This window comes from Nerophis ophidion, linkage group LG10, assembly GCF_033978795.1.
Source record: "Nerophis ophidion isolate RoL-2023_Sa linkage group LG10, RoL_Noph_v1.0, whole genome shotgun sequence".
NCBI classification, from domain to species: Eukaryota; Metazoa; Chordata; class Actinopteri; order Syngnathiformes; family Syngnathidae; genus Nerophis; species Nerophis ophidion.
Window position 1 is genome coordinate 52,704,661 of NC_084620.1, and position 20,411 is coordinate 52,725,071.

The 20,411-nt window shown below is 36.9% G+C and overlaps 1 protein-coding gene across 7 annotated transcripts in view; it reads left to right on the forward strand.

Annotated features, from left to right (window-relative positions):
* Positions 1-15,698, forward strand: part of sox5 (SRY-box transcription factor 5) — a 258,081-nt gene extending 242,383 nt beyond the window's left edge. For all 7 annotated transcript variants that reach the window (XM_061914079.1, XM_061914080.1, XM_061914082.1 and 4 more), the window contains 2 exons: positions 4,018-4,234; positions 7,818-15,698. In XM_061914079.1, coding sequence (XP_061770063.1) covers positions 4,018-4,234; positions 7,818-8,142 — 542 coding nt within the window. In that variant the 3' untranslated portion in view covers positions 8,143-15,698. The remainder of the gene's footprint in view (positions 1-4,017; positions 4,235-7,817) is intronic.
* The last annotated feature ends 4,713 nt before the right edge of the window (positions 15,699-20,411 follow it).

Sequence of the window (20,411 nt, forward strand, 5' to 3'; positions counted from 1 at the left end):
CACCTATGGTCATGAGCTTTGGGTCATGACCGAAAGGATAAGATCACGGGTACAAGCGGCCGAAATTAGTTTCCTCCGCCGTGTGGCGGGGCTCTCCCTTAGAGATAGGGTGAGAAGCTCTGCCATCCGGGAGGAACTCAAAGTAAAGCCGCTGCTCCTTCACATCGAGAGGAGCCAGATGAGGTGGTTCGGGCATCTGGTCAGGATGCCACCCGAACGCCTCCCTAGGGAGGTGTTTAGGGCACGTCCAACCGGTAGGAGGCCACGGGGAAGACCCAGGACACGTTGGGAAGACTATGTCTCCCGGCTGGCCTGGGAACGCCTCGGGATCCCCCGGGAAGAGCTAGACGAAGTGGCTGGGTAGAGGGAAGTCTGGGTTTCCCTGCTTAGGCTGTTGCCCCCGCGACCCGAAATCGGATAAGCGGAAGATGATGGATGGATGGATGGAAATAATGAAGATTAAAAAAACTATTTCAAACTAAAAGCATTTTTTTCCTCACAATGTGTCAACTTTTTTCTTATAAAATTGGGAACAATTTCTCATATTCTTTCTGTTTCTGTAATATTGCAATATTTTCTCATCAAATTTTTACTTTTTAATGTAAAATTATTACTTTTTTGTCTTATTTGCCAAATAACATTCTGACTTTTATCACAATGTTGCCTGTTTTTTTGGTTGTTCTTGTAAAATAGTCAAATTGTTTAAGTAAAATTATGACTTTTGTCATCATTTTGCCGAGTAAAATTGTGACTTATAATAATAATAATAATGTAGAATTCCGATTATTATTATTATATTGCCAACATGTTAAAGTTTTTTTGTAAAATTGTGACTTTTGTCGAGTAAAAGCCCAACTTTTTTCATAAAATTGCCCAAATTTGAAGCTTTTCTTGTAAAACTGCGACTTTTACTGAGTAAAATTCCAACTTTTATCATAATATTGCACACATTCAGTTTTTCTCGTAAAATGTTGACTTGTGTTGACTAAAATTACGACTTTTATTATAACACTGCCAAAAATTGTGAGTTTTTCTTGTGAAATTCCAACTCATTTTTCAAAACAAGCCTTTTTATATTTGCATATTATGTACATATTATTCATGTGCTCCTAAAGAGGGAGGCATTTTTCTCAGGTCTCAAAAAGGTAACAAATACAAGAACCTGTGTGTGTGTGTGCGTGTGTGTGTGTGTGTGTGTGTGTGTGTGTGTGTGTGTTAATGAATGGCTGGGGAGAGTCAGACAAATGATGATATAATTCATTATGCATTAAACAAGCAACGCTGACATTTCCCCCGGACCGCCGGGAAGGGGTCTGACATTTTAAAGAGCTCCTAAGCGTTTTATAACACGGGGAAATCTGGTTTTAATAAGCCTGCGCCGCCGTCTCTCTCGCTCTCTCTTCTCTCCTTCTCTATCTCTCTCGCCCTCAATTGCTAACAGATCTGAGAAGAGAGGAGGAGAAGTGCTGACAGCTTTAAGACATTAAACATACAGTAGCAAACACACACCAGATATCAGTCCTGGCTGGGGAAAACAAGATTGTACACACACACACACACACACGTACACACACATGTACACACACACTCACACACACACATTGAAGTGAAAGCCCATGAGAGCGGATGAGTACCTGTCATTAATCCGACTTCCCTGAATGGGACTCACACACATGCTGGATTGTCACATATTTGTCCCTTATCTGCTAATAATTCATCATCAGCAGCAATGATGTTGGTCAGGTGTCAATCATGGCATCACAGTCCATCAACATGTCGCAAGATGTTTACTTTCCAAGTTAAAGAGTGTTTATTGTAAACTTCGTTCATCACACTTGGTTCTCCAAGTATATATATATATATATATATATATATATATATATATATATATATATATATATATATATATATATATATATATATATATATATATACATGTCGCAAGATGTTTACTTTCCAAGTTAAAGAGTGTTTATTGTAAACTTCGTTCATCACACTTGGTTCTCCAAGTATATATATATATATATATATATGTATATATATATATATATATATATATATATATATATATATATATATATATATATATATATATATATATATATACACAGGGGACACCAAGAGTGTGTGTGAGAATCATTAGTACTTAGTATGAATGTGTGCGTGTGTAAAAATATAATTAATACATAAATTAATTATGCATTATTATATATAAATTATGTATATATATAAGGGTGTCAAAAAATGTACAAAAAAAGTGTTTATTTTCGAATAAATCGCAATTCTTATGTGTAATGATTCGTAATCAACTCAGAAAATTTTTTAAATAGATTTTTATATTTATTTCTTTATTTATTTAATTCTGTCTATTCGGACAAATAATGATGTAGACATAGATGATCTACATCCAATGTATACATTTACTTTATAAACAAGAAGTATTAATGCTCCTCTTGTTGTCTTATTTGTATTTGACTTTATTCAATGTTTGATCACGATTGTATTCAACAAAACCAGTTTTCTTTCAAGTAATATAAAGAATTGTCAGAGCTGTTTATACATTTTACGGAGGAATGTAGTTTATCGTAGAACTGGCACTCAATGCACTCAAAGTATTAATTTTGAATTGAGAATCATTTTGAATGAATATATATATATATATATATATATATATATATATATATATATATATATATATATATGTGACAGACTCTTGCAGTCGTGCGGGTTCCACTGACCACCAAGGAAGGACATCTTGCTCGATCACCGGTTTGACTCTTTATTCTTCCATAAGTTTTTCTCGGATCGCTCTTTCAGCTCCACTCCGCTGCTCGCTCCTCGGTCGCTCTTTCAGCCGGACGCGTCGTCTCTCTCGTGTGCTGATCTCTGTTGCTCTCGTTTCTCCCGCACTGCTGCATCTGCTGCAGACACTCCACCTCCTTCTCTCATCTTCCCTCCGTTTCCGCTTTTATTCTCTGCGAGGAGATACGTAGATTGTGAGCCGGAGTGTGAGCCCCGCACCTGATTTGGATCGCCCCGCCTCTCCGTACCGCCGCAATTTCCGCCTCCTTGCCGCCATCTTTAGCAGGCACGTGTGTGTGTGTGTGTGTATATATACATATATATATATATATATATATATATATATATATATATATATATATATACACACACATATATATTTAAATGTACCCATATATATATTTTTATATTTAATGCGTATATGCACTGACCTGATCACTCGCCCACTTTCAGGTAAACACTGGTGGTTAAGTTAAGGGAGCTCAAAGTAAATGAATGTCCAAAATAATTCAAAACATTTTTCAAATAAAGTGCGTGATTAACTTGCAAACTACACATGATCAATGCAATATTTGTTTATGAGGATTCACAGATACAGTGGGGCAAAGAAGTATTTAGTCAGCCATCGATTGTGCATGTTCTCCCACTTAAAATTATGTTGAGTTTATACCAAAATGGATACATGGATGATACAGCAGAGGATTGGAAGAATGTCATGTGGTCAGATGAAACCAAAATAGAACTTTTTGGTATAAACTCAACTGGTCGTGTTTGGAGGAAGAAGAATACTGAGTTGCATCCCAAGAACACCATACCTACTGCGAAGCATGGGGGTGGAAACATCATGCTTTGGGGCTGTTTTTCTGCTAAGGGGACAGGACGATCGATCCGTGTTAAGGAAAGAACGAATGGGGCCATGTATCGTGAGATTTTGAGCCAAAACCTCCTTCCATCAGTGAGAGCTTTAAATGGTTGACCAAATACTTATTTTCCACCATAATTTACAAATAAATTCTTTAAAATTCATACAATGTGAATTCCTGGATTTTTTTTTTCACATTCCGTCTGTCACAGTTGAAGTGTACCTATGATGAAAATTACAGACCCCTGTCATCGTTTTAAGTGGGAGAACTGGCACAATTTTTGCCCAACTGCATATACTACAGTACATATATGGAAGTCTATTTATGGCGTTCTCGCTGGTTCTTCCCAAAGGCTCTCGCTGGAAAGCCATGACCAACCTGGAGAAGCAGCCGTACTACGAGGAGCAGGCCCGCCTCAGCAAGCAGCACCTGGAGAAGTACCCGGACTACAAGTACAAGCCCAGGCCCAAGCGCACCTGCCTGGTGGACGGCAAGAAGCTGCGAATCGGCGAGTACAAGGCCATCATGCGCTCCCGCAGACAGGAGATGAGGCAATACTTCAGCGTGGGGTGAGGCCACAACAATATAGACACTTTCATTACAACACCAAACAACCTTTACTGGCTCCATTTCTCCTTCACTTTTTTATATTTGCTAAACAAAACCTCTGTCTTATTTTTAATGAATACTTTGGCCTACTACGCTACTGTACTTCAATGTTGGAGAGCCAAGTGTTTACTTTAAGTTTGAGAAGCGGTGCACCAGGTCACCTGCAACACAAAGCTGGCACATTTTTGAATATAGAAATATATCAATTAAGGACAAAAATATCAAAAGGGTGCACAAAACATAGCTCTGGAAATTGCATACATAAAATGAAAAAAATAAAAAAAATACAAACAAAGTTTTGTTAGTTAGATGAAGAATCAAAATACTAACTCATGAATTGATTACAAGGAAAAGTGACAACAATAATAATAATGTGAGATGCCGGATTTGTTCCTCCAGGGATGCGTGAGGTAAAGAAATTAAATATTTATTAAACCAATAAAACAGACTAGAAACAGAAACACCGGAGCTAAACAGAAAGGCAAACGAATGGCGCTAGCATGGAAGCTAGGAACATGAACAGACAGAACTAAACTTGGCACGACGGCACAAAAAGGTAAAACAACACATTAGCATGAGAGCTAGGAAAAAGGAATACGCGTAGCATGAGAGCCAGCGAGTAACAATAATCAATAGCCGTCGTCACTTGTTGCGTATATGCAAATTAGAGTCCGAGAATGAGTGAACAGAAAAGGCTGGCTTATATAGGATGGTGATTAGTAGAACAGGTGTGCGTCTTGAAACCACGGCAGGTGAAAATGATAGGTTGCTATGGGAACAGACTAAAACAGGAATTAAGAAGTCAAACTACAAAATGTGATACAGGAAAGAATCAAAACTACAAAATGGAACAATCCGAGAAGCGGATCGCAACAAATACAGACTAGTTACACGATCCTATTATTACTAGTATTAGGAAAAAAAACAACAGTAAAAATTTAAGAAAAAAGAGAAATATATTGGAGTGAAATGAGTAAAAGCTGAAATGTTGTAACTATTTATCCTAATAAACTTAGTCACATTAAACACAAAGCTGACACTAAGTTGTGTCTTTAAATACAAATAATAGCTCTTTTAGCATTGTTTAATAGTACACAAATATCGAAATTGCCGCTGCATACTTGACAATAAAAAGCATGCAATAAATTAAGTAAAAAATACGAACATTGTTTAGTTAGTTAATTAAAACAATGTAATACTAACTTGTGAATCAATTATTTTGACGAATTACAACAATAAAAATAAAGACTTTTAAATGCATATTTTCAATACACTAGGATATGCAGTTACACAATTCTATTGTTATTATTATTATTATTACTATTATTATTATTATTATATTTTTACAAGGGGAAAAACAAAAGTAAAAACAATTGGAATGTAATGAGTAGAAGCTGAAATGTTCTATTAATCATAATAAACTTAGTCACAATAAACACAAAGCTGACACTAAGTTGTATATTTAAATATGTATATATTTGCTGTTTTAGCGTTGTTTTAAAATACAAACATATAAAAACATAGCTCTCAAAATAGCATGCAATAAATTAAGTAAAAAATACAAACACGGTTTAGTTTGTTAATTAAAGCAATTTAATACTAAGTTGTGAATCAATTAATTTGACAAATTACAACAATAAAAATAAAGACTTTTAAATACAATTTTTTTATACACTAGGATATGCAGTTACACAATCCTATTGTTATTATAATTCTATTCTTACAAGGAGAAAAACAACAGTAAAAATGTAAGTAAAGAGCAAAACAATTGGAATGTAACGAATAAAAGCTGAAATGTTCTATTAATCATAATAAACTTAGTCACAATAACTACAAAGCTGACACTAAGTTGTATATTCAAATATATATATATAAAATAGCTGTTTTATTATTGTTTTAAAATACAATTATATAAAGAATGGCCGCTGCATACTTAACAATAAATATCAGGCAATAAATTGAGTAAAAAATACAAACACGGTTTAGTTGGTTAATTAAAGCAATTTAATAATAACTTATGGATCAATTAATTTGACAAATTACAACAACAAAAATAAAGATTGTTAAGTGCATAGTTTTATACACTAGGATATGCAGTTACACAATCCTATTATTATTATTATTAATATTATTAATATTCTATTTTTACAGGGGGAAAAACAACAGTAAAAATGTAAGTAAAGAACAAAACAATTGGAATATAATGAGTAGAAGCTGAAATGTTGTAATTACTAATCATAATAAACTTAGTCACAATAAACACAACATTTTCGCATTGTTTTAAAATACAAAGATATAAAAACATAGTTCTCAAAATAGCATGCAATAAATTAAGTAAAAAAAACACAAACACAGTTTAGTTCATGAATTAAAACAATTTAATACTAACCTATGAATCAAATAATTTGACCAATCACAACAATACAAATAAAGACTGTTAAATGTGTATTTTTGTATATGCAGTTACACATTCCTATTATTATTATAAGTCTATTCTTACAAGGAGAAAAACAACAGTAAAATGTAAGTAAATACCAAAACAATTGGAATGTAATGAGTAGAAGCGGAAATGTTCTATAAATCATAATAAACTTAGTCACAATAAACATAAAGCTGACACTAAGTTGTATATTTAAATATGTATATAATAGCTGTTTTAGCATTGTTTTAAAATACAAAGATGTAAAAACATAGTTCTCAAAATAACATGCAATAAATTAAGTAAAAAATACAAACACAGTTTAGTTAGTTAATTAAAACAATTTAATACTAACCTATGAATCAAAAAATTTGACAAATTACAACAATAAAAATAAATACTGATAAATGTGTATTTTGTATACACTAGGATATGCAGTTACACAATCCTATTATTATTATTATTATTATTCCATTCTTACAAGGGGAAAACACCAATAAAAATGTAAGTAAAGAGCAAAACAATTGGAATGTAATGAGTAGAAACTGAAATATTTTAATTACTAATCATAATAAACTTAGTCACAATAAACACAATGCTGACACTAAGTTGTATATTTGAATATAGATATATACGTATATAATAGCTGTTTTAGTATTGTTTTAAAATACAAACATATCAAAATGGCCACTGCATACTTAACATAGCTCTCATATTAGCATGCAATAAATTAAGTACAAAATACAAACACGGTTTAGTTAGTAATTAAAACAATTTAATACTTACTTATGAATCAAATAATTTGACAAATTACAACAACAACAAAAAATACTTTAAAATACCTTTTGTTTTTTTTGCACTAGGATATGCAGTTACACCATCATATGATTATTATTATTATTATTACTATATCCTTACAAGGGGTACAGTAGAAATGTAAGTAAAGAGTGGTATGTAATAAGTAAAAGTTGAAAAAACTCCTAATAAACTTGCTGAGTGAGAGAACTGAAAATGAAAACATCCGCAAATTGACTTTTCAGTCTAGGCAATTATAGCCTCATGAGGGTCACAAGCGGAAGGCCGAGTGAAAGCCGCCCCTGATTATTGGCTTGTGTGTGCGACAGGCAGCAGAGTCAGCTGCCCTTGTCGTCGGGGGGCGTGGTCTACCCGGGCGCCCTCTCCATGGCGGGCATGCCCTCGCCCCAGATGCCCTCCGAGCACTCCAGTATGTCCAGCAGTCCCGAGCCCAACGCCAACCACCACCACCACCACCACCACCCCCACCACCAGACGCCCGCCCACATGGGCGCCCTGAAGGGGGAGGAGCCACGCATCAAGCAGGAGGAGCTGCGGCTGGATGACAGCAACGGCGACGCCTACGACGACTTCGACTACGAGGACGAGGATCCCGACTACGCCAGCGACCACGACAGCCACATCGCCCAATAGGGTCCCTTTACGGCGGGGCCCCGGCCCCTCCCACCAGCAGGAGCGCCACTGACTGCTCCACGGCGCTCGCGCGGCTGCCGAGACGGACAAAAAAATATTCGTGGAGCCAACAGATGACACTTTAAAGACGGCGGACCTTTTTTTCTTAACCAGAAACACTTTTTAAAAGAAGAGAGGAAAAAAAAACAGCTTTTTTTGTTGGCTTCTGGGTTCTCGAATATCTCACTCAGGTACACGGTGCCAATAAGTGGCTTGTGAATGTGATTTTTCTTCTTGTGTTGGAATAATAATAATAATTCCCCCGCTTTATTTTCAGCCACTGAAAATACCCCCCACTTCCGACCATCCCTCAAAATCCAGGGACTTTTTTTTTTCCCCTAATGGTATTTTATTTCTTTGTAGAATTGAGTGTAATAAGAAGAGCACTGTGTTGTTGCGAGACAATCCACTTTTTTATCTCGCGCCGTCCTTCCATGCAGTGCAACATCCCCTGTAAGTGTGTGTGTGTGTGTGTGTGTGCGGGGAAGACCAGGAACTGCTGCTTTATCCACTACAACACACACACACACACACACGGTCACCCCCTGCTGACATCAGCGGGCCGCCAGTCAGTGTTTGCGTTTGTATTTGAATACTGTATTTTATCTCAACTGCCTCTATTCTAATATTATTAACAATCATTCTGAGGATGCTCAGCAAGTAAGTTATGTACAGTATAATTTATTTTTTTCTTCCCTCTACGACCACGTGACATTATTTTAGCGTGTAGGTATTACATCTAAACTTCCCTTTCCTTCTTTTGGTTTTGTATTAACGCTGCATTTAAAAAAAAAAAAAAAAAGCAAGAAAAATATTGGGGGTGGGTGAAGCTTAACCCTTTTTACGTCCAAAACCCATTTCTAAGAAGCACTCAGACTCTAGTCAGAGAAAAGAAGAACATGCTGTTTTTTATTATTATTATTATTATTATTATTATAAAGTTTATTTGTTATTCTAAATGTATAATGTGAAGATCCCTTTCCGCTTTTTGTCTTACTTATGGAAGCCCCAATGTTTACTATAGTTGGGTTGCAGTGGAACATCATTGGCACACACACACACGCAAACATACACACACACACACATTCTTGTATTTGTTACCTTCTTGAGACAGGAAACCACCCTCTCTAGATGTATAAAGAAGTGTATTTACAACATTAATAACATATACATACTATGCAAATATAAAAAAGCTTGTTGTGAAAAATGAGTTGGGATTTCACAAGAAAAACTTAGAATTCTGCCAGTGTTATAATAAAAGTTTTGACGGGTGGTGCTCTTCCAATATGCAGATCGGGCTCGAAAACAGCGTACAAGTAAGAAATAATGGTTTACTTAAACTAAAAACAGGCTAAGAATAGAAACACTGGTGCGAGGCAGAAAAGGCAAACCAAAAGCACTAGCATGAGAGCTGGGGAAACAAACAGAAACACTTGCACGGGGAACAACAGGCAAAACAAAGAGCTACTAGCATGTGAGCTAGAAAAACAACAAGTTTGCGAGAAAATTATCAAGTCCAAAACAGTTACTACCAGAGAAGGGAGTCCACGAAGTCATCGATTGCGTACAGCAAAAACTTAATGAGACGAGGACGAGTAAATAAAAAAAGCAGGCTTAAATACTGAAGAAAACAATTACTAACAGGTGTGAGTCTAGAACAAGGGACAGGTGAAACTAATGGTGACAAGATACAAATAAGGAAGTGCACAAATTAACTCAAAAACCCAAATAATGTATGATCTGGATGGCGGATCATAACAAAAAGTCATCATTTTACTCAACAAAAATCAAAACTTCCCGAGAAAAACAGAACATGTGTGCAATATTGTGACAAAAGTTGGTATTTTACTCAATAACAGTCGCAATTTTGCAAGAAAAGGCTTAATATTTAGGCAATTTTGTGAAGAGTCGTCATTTTAGGTGACAAAAGTCACAATTTTTCTAAGAAAATATTCAAACGTTGGCAATGTTATAATAATAACCGGAATTTTCCCTGACAAAATGACAAAGGTCATCAGTTTACTCCAAAAATGTTACTATTTTACAAGAACAACAAACAAATTGGTAAAATTGTGATAGGTCAAAATTGTATATGATAAATGTCACCATTTTGCATTAAAAAGTATTATAATAAAAGTCATTATTTTACTCAACAAAAGTCGAAACTTCCCGAGAAAAACAACACGTGTGCAATTTTATGATAAAAGTTGGTATTTTATTCAATAACAGTCACGATTTTACAAGAAAAATTAACATTTAGGCAATTTTGTGAAAAGTCGTAATTTTAATCGAAAAAAGTTACAATTTTTCTAAGAAAATATTCAAATGTTGGCAATATTGTAATAATAACCAGAATTTTCCTTGAAAAAATGACAAAAGTCATCATTTTACTATAAAAATGTCACTATTTTACAAGAACAACAAATTGGTAATATTGTGATAGGTCATGATTGTATATGACAAATGTCATCATTTTGCATTAAAAAGTATTATAATAAAAGTCATAATTTTACTAAAAAAAAAGTCAAAACTTCCCGAGAAAAACTGAACACGTGTGCAATATTATGACAAAAGTTGATATTTTACTCAATGGCAGTCGCAATTTTGCAAGAAAAAGCTTAACATTTAGGCAATTTTGTGAAAAAGGGTCGTCATTTTACTCGACAGAAGTCACAATTTTTCTACGAAAATATTCAATTGTTGGCAATATTGTAATAATAACCGGAATTTTCCTTGACAAAATGACAAAAGTCATCATTTTACTCCAAAAATGTCACTATTTTACAAGAACAACAAACAAAATGGTAATATTGTGATAAGTCAGAATTGTATATGACAAATGTCACCATTTTGCATTAAAAAGTATTATAATAAAAGTCATAATTTTACTCAACAAAAGTCGAAACTTCCTGAGAAAAACTGAACATGTGTGCAATATTCTGACAAAAGTTGATATTTTACTCAATAATGGTCGCAATTTCGCAAGAAAAAGCTTAACATTTAGGCAATTTTGTGAAGAGTCGTAATTTTACTCGACAAAAGTCACAATTTTTCTGAGAAAATATTCAAATGTTGGCAATATTATAATAATAACCGGAATTTTCCTTGACAAAATGACAAAACTCATCATTTTACTATAAAAATGTCACTATTTTACAAGAACAACAAATTGGTAATATTGTGATAGGTCAGGATTGTATATGACAAATGTCATCATTTTGCATTAAAAAGTATTATAATAAAAGTCATAATTTTACTAAAAAAAAAGTCAAAACTTCCCGAGAAAAACTGAACACGTGTGCAATATTATGACAAAAGTTGATATTTTACTCAATGGCAGTCGCAATTTTGCAAGAAAAAGCTTAACATTTAGGCAATTTTGTGAAAAAGGGTCGTCATTTTACTCGACAGAAGTCACAATTTTTCTACGAAAATATTCAATTGTTGGCAATATTGTAATAATAACCGGAATTTTCCTTGACAAAATGACAAAAGTCATCATTTTAGTCCAAAAATGTCACTATTTTACAAGAACAACAAACAAATTGGTAATATTGTGATAAGTCAGAATTGTATATGACAAATGTCACCATTTTGCATTCAAAAGTAATAATTTAACGAGAAAATATCACAGAAATAAATAAGCATATGCGCATTTTTTTTCGAATTTTATAAGAAAAAAGTGGACACATTGTGAAAAAAATACTACTTTTAAAATCATGTAGAATTTTTTGTTTGTGATTGGTATTTCATCTTCATTATTTACTTCAAGTTATTACAGTCTCGATATACATATATATATATTTTTTTTCAATTAATTTTGGCCAATGGGGGCGTGTTTCAATTTCTTACACACACTTTGTGCAGTAAAAAGCAATAATTTTACATAAAAAAGTAATCATTTGACGAGAAAATATTGCAATATTACAGAAACAGATAGAATATGAGAAATGGTTCTCAATTTTATAAGAAAAAAATTGACACATTGTGAGAAAACATTTTTTTTAGGTAATAGTTTTAGTTTGTAATTGGTTTTTAATCTTCATTATTTACTTCCAAGTTATTACAGTATGTCTCGATATGCATATTTATTTTATTTTATTTCAATTAATTTTGGCCAATGGGGGCGCGTTTCAATTTCTAACACACACTTTTTGCAGTAAAAAGTAATAATTTTACACAAAAAAGTAATCATTTGACGAGAAAATATTGCAATATTACAGAAACAGAAAGAATATGAGAAATTGTTCTCAATTTTCTAATAAAAAAGTTGACACATTGTGAGAAAAAATATTTTAGTTAATAGTCTTAGTTTGTAATTGGTTTTTAATCTTCGTTATTTACTTCAAGTTATTACAGCATGTCTCGATTTACATATTTATTTTATTTTATTTCAATTAATTTTGGCCAATGGGGGCGCGTTTCAATGTCTTACACACACTTTTTGCAGCACAAAAGTAATAATTTTACACAAAAAAGTAATAATTTGACGAGAAAATATTGCAATATTACAGAAACAGAAAGAATATGAGAAATTGTTCTCAATTTTCTAATAAAAAAGTTGACACATTGTGAGAAAAAAAATTTCTTTAGATAATAGTTTTAGTTTGTAATTGGTTTTTAATCTTCATTATTTACTTCAAGTTATTACAGTCTCGATATACATATTTATTTTATTTTATTTCAATTAATTTTGGCCAATGGGGGCGCGTTTCAATTTCTTACACACACTTTTTGCAGTAAAAAGTAATAATTTTACACAAAAAAAGTAATAATTCGACGAGAAAATATTGCAATATTACAGAAACAGATGGAAAATAAGAAATTGTTTTCATTTTTATCAGAAAAAAGTTGACACATTGTGAGGAAAACATTTTTTTTTTAGTTAATAGTTTTAATCTTTATTTTTTACTTAAAGTTATTACAGTAGGTCTCTATACACATATTTATTATTTTTTTAAATTAATTTTGGCCAATGGGGGCGCGTTTCAATTTCTTACACACACTTTTTGAAGTAAAATTTAATAATTTAAATAAAAAAGTAATAATTTGAAGAGAAAATATTGCAATATTACAGAAACAGAAAGAATATGAGAAATTGTTCTCAATTTTATAAGAAAAAAGTTGACACATTGTGAGGAAAACATTTTTTTTTTAGTTAATAGTTTTAATCTTTATTATTTACTTAAAGTTATTACAGTAGGTCTCAATACACATATTTATTAATTTTTTTAATTAATTTTGGCCAATGGGGGTGCGTTTCAATTTCTTACACACACTTTGTGCGGTAAAAAGTAATAATTTTACATAAAAAAGTAATAATTTGACGAAAAAATATTGCAATATTACAGAAACAGATAGAATATGAGAAATTGTTCTCAATTTTATAAGAAAAAAGTTGACACATTGTGAGGAAAAACATTTTTTTTTAGTTAATAGTTTTAGTTTGTAATTGGTTTTTAATCTCCAATATTTACTTCAAGTTATTACAGCATGTCTCGATATGCATATTTATTTTATTTTATTTCAATTAATTTTGGCCAATGGGGGCGCGTTTCAATTTCTAACACACACTTTTTGCAGTAAAAAGTAATAATTTTACACAAAAAAGTAATAATTTGACGAGAAAATATTGCAATATTACAGAAACAGATAGATAATGAGAAATTGTTCTTAATTTTATAAGGAAAAAAATTGACACATTGTGAGATTTTTTTTTTTTTTTAGTTAATAGTTTTAGACTAATTGTTTTTAATCTCCATTATTTACTTCAAGTTTTTACAGCATGTCTCGATATACATATTTATTTTATTTTATTTAAAATAATTTTTGCCAATGGGGGCGCGTTTCAATTTCTTACACACACCTTTTGCAGTAAAACGTAATAATTTGACATAAAAAAGTAATAATTTGACGGGAAAATATTGCAATATTACAGAAACAGAAAGAATATGAGAAATTCTTCCCAATTTTCTAATAAAAAAGTTGACACATTGTGAGAAAAACATTTTTTTTAGTTAATAGTTTTAATCTTTATTATTTACTTCAAGTTATTACAGAAGGTCTCAATACACATATTTATTTATTTTTCTAATTAATTTTAACCAATGGGGGCGCGTTTCAATTTCTTACACACTTTTTGCAGTAAATATAATTTTACATAAAAAAGTCATAATTTGACGAGAAAATATTGCAATATTACAGAAACAAATAGAAAAAGAGAAATTGTTCTCAATTTTATAAGAAAAAAGTTCACACATTGAGAAAAACAATTGAGTTAAAAGTTTTAATTTTCAAGTTATTACAGTAGGTCTCAATACACACATATTTATTTATTTCTTTAATTAATTTTGGCCAATGGGGGCGCATTTCAATTTCTTACATACACTTGTTATTTCATATGTTGACCAGAGGGGGAGCACTTTTAAAAGCGACACACAGTCAATGTGGGAAAAAATCCCTCCTTTTTGGGACCACCTTCATTTCACCAGCAATTAGATGCAATGTTATTGGGAGCATGATTTATGTCATCACTTCTTCACACCTCCTCATATGGAAGATACTTTTCCTTCTTCATGTCTCAAGAAGGGGAAAAAAACAAGAACACACATACACGCACACTTCCATGAAGAGATTATTCATAGCAACCAAACAAGTCCTATGCTGTCGTTTTCTTTCTGTTGTATGCCATGTAGATGACCCTGTACATAGTCTTTGTTTTGTGATAGCAGTGATTTTATTTGAGACATAGGAAAACAGTGTTTACTCCACCGATGGTGTTCCACCGCGTCTATTTTTTTAATTTTTTTTGTTGCTTTGTTTGAGCTCCACCCGATGCTACAGTACAGAAGGGAGTCATACGGTTCATCATTTTGCAATGCAGTCTGCTGAAAATGACGGAAAGCGCCGCTTTGTATAGCGACCGACGCGTTTGAAGCGGTGAGTGCGCCCCCACCCTGATTGGTCAGGTTTCACGTGTCGGGTAAAGCGTGACCAATGGGGCCGTATGAATCCTCCTTTCGTCGCCGGTCCGGCCAGGCCCGCATGCTGGACTACAGGGGGGCCATAAGTGGGTCAATCATCCCCGTATTTAAGACAATCAAAGTCACGAGTGGAGCTCAAAGCAAAGTCGGAATTATTACAAGAAAAAGAAAAAAAATCCCACCATCTCAACTTGAAAAATCAAGAAAGATAATTATGTAAATATAACATAGAGTTATAGATTTATATTTTGTTCATAACACAGTGTAATATAAGTTGTATATTTGTTTTTTCTCTCTCTTCCTCTGTCTCTTTTATCGATGTTACCCACGAGTCTCGGTACTCGCACACACGCAAACATGAAGACGATTACGAAAGAAACAATGACAAATTGATCATTAAAAAAAAAAAAAAGCAACAACGACAACAACAAAAAAAAAGCCGTGGGCTACCGCCACCATCTGTTCCAAGTTCACCTTTTTTTTCAGTATTACTGCCAGACGAGGCTCTAATAAAGACGGCAATGTGTTCGGTAACACGTCTTGCTTGCTTCTTCTTTTTTGCACTTTGATCACTGAAGCTTCCTTTTTAATGCAGACCACGAAGAGCGTCACGTGTGGGTCGCATTTTAATGCGGGATCGTTCCGCCAACGCAAACATAGACACTCCGGACAACAACGTAAAGGTAAGAATGATTTGATAACAAAACACTGGTACAAAAACGGACGAAAAGAAACGCGTGGCGAAAGCACAGAAGCTAATGCTAACACTAGCACAGGATCAGGTAACAAGAAATCTAGTAATTACCAACGAAACAGTGGCATACCGCAAACAAGGGACCAAGACCGACTGACGGGACAAGGCAGGCTTAAATAAGAAAGCAATTAACAAAAACAGGTGTGCGTCTGGAACCCGCAGCAGGTGAAATGAATACGTTACCATGGTGACCAAACTACCTCACAAGGTACACAAACAACAAAGGGAATCCAAACTAACAGAAAATAACTAAACTAAACATGATCCAGACTACGGATCATGACAGTACCCCCTCCTCAAGGACAGATACCAGATGTCCATAAACAAAAACAAGCAGGGTCAAGAGTCACGGGAGGGCGGAGGGAGGAATTGGCGGTGGGTCGCCAGGCCAAGTGTCCCCGAATCCACCGAGGCAAAGTCAAGTGGCGGCGGTGAGTGGAACGCCGCTGCAGCAGGCGAAGCGGGCGACCAGGGAGCGGCCATATCCGTGGCCGACAGGGAGGTGGACGCACTTGGGGTGGCGGACGACCAGGGGGCGGCCACATCCATGGTCGACGTGGAAGTTGGGACGTCGGCGCCGTCGTAACAGGCGTAGACACAGCAGAAGACGAGGAGTCAGGCGTGGACGCAGCAGAAGACTTGTCAGGCGTGGACGCAGCAGAAGACTTGTCAGGCGTGGACGCAGCAGAAGACTTGTCGGGCGTGGACGCAGTAGAAGATGAGGAGTCAGGCGTGAACGCAGCAGAAGACGAGGAGTCAGGCGTGGACGCAGCAGAAGACTTGTCAGGCGTGGACGCAGCAGAAGACTTGTCAGGCGTGGACGCAGCAGAAGACTTGTCAGGCGTGGACAACGCAGAAGACGAGGAGTCAGGCGTGGACGCAGCAGAAGACGAGTCAGGCGTGGATGCAGCAGAAGACCTGTCAGGCGTGGACGCAGCAGAAGACGTGTCAGGCGTGGACGCAGCAGAAGACGTATCAGGCGTGGACGCAGCAGAAGATGTGTCTTGGCTTGGTTCTTGGCATGGCGGTGCTTGGCGGCGTGGAGCTGGTACTGGTACTGGTCGTGGAGCTGGTGCTGGTACTTGTCGTGGTGCTGGTGCTGTTACTGATCGTGGAGCTGGTGCTGGTACTTGTCGTGGAGCTGGTGCTGGTATTTGTCGTGGAGCTGGTGCTGGTATTTGTTGTGGTGCTGGTGCTGGTACTTGTCGTGGAGCTGGTGCTGGTACTTGTCGTGGAGCTGGTGCTGGTACTTGTCGTGGAACTGGTGCTGGTACTTGTCGTGGAGCTGGTGCTGGTATTTGTCGTGGAGCTGGTGCTGGTATTTGTTGTGGTGCTGGTACTTGTCGTGGAGCTGGTGCTGGTATTTGTCGTGGAGCTGGTGCTGGTATTTGTTCTGGTGCTGGTGCTGGTACTTGTCGTGGAGCTGGTGCTGGTACTTGTCATGGAGCTGGTGCTGGTACTTGTCGTGGAGCTGGTGCTGGTACTTGTCGTGGAGCTGGTGCTGGTATTTGTCGTGGAGCTGGTGCTGGTATTTGTTGTGGTGCTGGTACTTGTCGTGGAGCTGGTGCTGGTACTTGTCGTGGAGCTGGTGCTGGTATTTGTCGTGGAGCTGGTGCTGGTATTTGTTCTGGTGCTGGTGCTGGTACTTGTCGTGGAGCTGGTGCTGGTACTTGTCGTGGAGCTGGTGCTGGTATTTGCTGTGGTGCTGGTACTTGTCGTGGAGCTGGTGCTGGTACTTGTCGTGGAGCTGGTGCTGGTACTTGTCGTGGAGCTGGTGCTGGTATTTGTCGTGGAGCTGGTGCTGGTATTTGTTCTGGTGCTGGTGCTGGTACTTGTCGTGGAGCTGGTGCTGGTACTTGTCGTGGAGCTGGTGCTGGTACTTGTCGTGGAGCTGGTGCTTGTACTTGTCGTGGAGCTGGTGCTGGTACTTGTCGTGGAGCTGGTACTGGTATTTGTCGTGGAGCTGGTGCTGGTATTTGTTGTGGTGCTGGTGCTGGTACTGGTCGTGGAGATGGTGCTGGTACTTGTCGTGGTGCTGGTGCTGGTACTTGTCGTGGAGCTGGTGGAGGCGGCCTAGGAGGAGGTTGCGGCTTGGCTGGGCGCAGTTGTACGGATCTACGGATCATGACAAAGAGTGGACGTCAAAGCAACAATGTGTTACAACGGGATTTTAAAAAGGAAAGATATTCAACGCCCCGGACCGGTGTGTGTGTATGTAGTTACCATGGCAACCTTGCAACGCTGACTCTTTCATTCTAGCGGACCGGCCGGGGCCACGCTCGTCTTATTTACCGTTAATAACAACATGAACCCCATTGACCTGGGCTTACAATGGGGATTGGTTATGAAAAAACAAGATTTATTTTTTTTAGGTCAAGGTACAAACCCCGTTTCCAAATGAGTTGGGGAATTGTGTTAGATGTAAATAAAAAGGGAATACAATAATTTGCAAATCCTTTTCAACCCATATTCAGTTGAATGCACTACAAAGACAAGATATTTGATGTTCAAACTCATAAAGTTTATTTTTTTTTTGCAAATAATAACTAACTTAGAATTTCATGGCTGCAACATGTGCCAAAGTAGTTGGGAAAAGGCATGTTCACCACTGTGTTACATCACCTTTTCTTTTAACAACACTCAATAAACGTTTGGAAACTGAGGAAACTAAATAACGAAGCTTTGAAAGTGGAATTCTTTCCCATTTTTGTTTTATGTAGAGCTTCAGTCGTTCAACAGTCTATGTCGTATTTTGCGCTTCATAATGCGCCACACATTTTCGATGGGAGACATGTCTGGACTGCAGGCGGGCCAGGGAAGTACTTTTTTTACAAAGCCACGCTGTTGTAACACATGCTGAATGTGGCTTGGCATTGTCTTGCTGAAATAAGCAGGGGCGTCCATGAAAAAGACAGCGCTTAGATGGCAGCATATGTTGTTCCAAAACCTGTATGTACCTTTCAGCATTAATGGTGCCTTCACAGATGCGTAAGTTCAATCAATCAATCAATCAATGTTTATTTATATAGCCTTAAATCACAAATGTCTCAAAGGACTGTACAAACCAGTACGACTACGACATCCTGGGAAGAACCCACAGAAGGGCAAGGAAAACTCACACCCAGTGGGACGCCAGTGACAATGATGACTATGAGAACCTTGGAAAGAACCTCAAATGTGGGCAGCCCCCCCCCCACCCCCTCCTCTAGGGGACCGAAAGCAATGGATGTCGAGCGGGTCTAACATGATACTGTGAAAATTCAATCCATAGTGGTTCCAACACAGCTGCGAGAGTTCAGTTCAAAGCGGATCCAAGACAGCAGCCAGAGTCCCGTCCACAGGAAACCATCCCATCCCAAGCAGAGGCGGATCAGCAGCGTAGAGATGTCCCCAACCGATACACAGGCGAGCGGTCCATCCTGGGTCCCGACTCTGGACGAGCGGTCCATCGTGGGTCCCGACTCTGGACAGCCAGTACTTCAACCATGGTCATCGGACCAGACCCCCCCCACAAGGGAGGGGGCGACAGAGGAGAAAAAGAAAAGAAGCGGCAGATCAACTGGTCTAAAAAGGAGGTATATTTAAAGGCTAGAGTATACAAATGAGTTTCAAGGTGGGACTTAAATGCTTCTACTGAGGTAGCATCTAAAACTGTTACCGGGAGGACATTCCAGAGTACTGGAGCCCGAACAGAAAACGCTCTATAGCCCGCAGACTTTTTTTGGGCTTTAGGAATCACTAATAAGCCGGAGTCTTTTGAACGCAGATTTCTTCCCGGGGATATATGGTACAATGCAATTGTTACCTTAGGCACTGATGCACCCCCATACCATCACAGATGCTGGCTTTTGAACTTTGCGTCGATAATAGTCTGGATGGTTCGCTTCCCCTTTTGTCCGGATGACACGATGTCGAATATTTCCAAAAACAATTTGAAATGTGGACTCGTCAGACCACAGAACACTTTTCCACTTTGCATCAGTCCATCTTAGATGATCTCGGGGGCCAGAGAAGCCAACGGCGTTTCTGGATGTTGTTGATAAATTGCTTTTGCTTTGCATAGTAGAGCTTTAACTTGCACTTACAGATGTAGCGACGAGCTGTATTTAGTGACAGTGGTTTTCTGAAGTCTTCCTGAGCCAATGTCGTGATATCCTTTAGAGATTGATGTCGGTTTTTGATACAGTGCTGTCTGAGGGATTGAAGGTCACGGTCATTCAATGTTGGTTTCCGGCCATGCCGCTTACATGGAGGGATTTCCCCAGATTCTCTGAACCTTTTGATGATATTATGGAGTGTAGATGTTGAAATCCCTAAATTTCTTGCAATTGCACTTTGAGAAACGTTGTTCTTAAACTGTTTGACTATTTGCTCACGCAGTTGTGGACAAAGGGGTGTACCTCGCCCCATCCTTTCTTGTGAAAGACTGAGCTTTTTTTGGGAAGCTGTTTTTATACCTAATCATGGCACCCACCTGTTCCCAATTAGCCTGC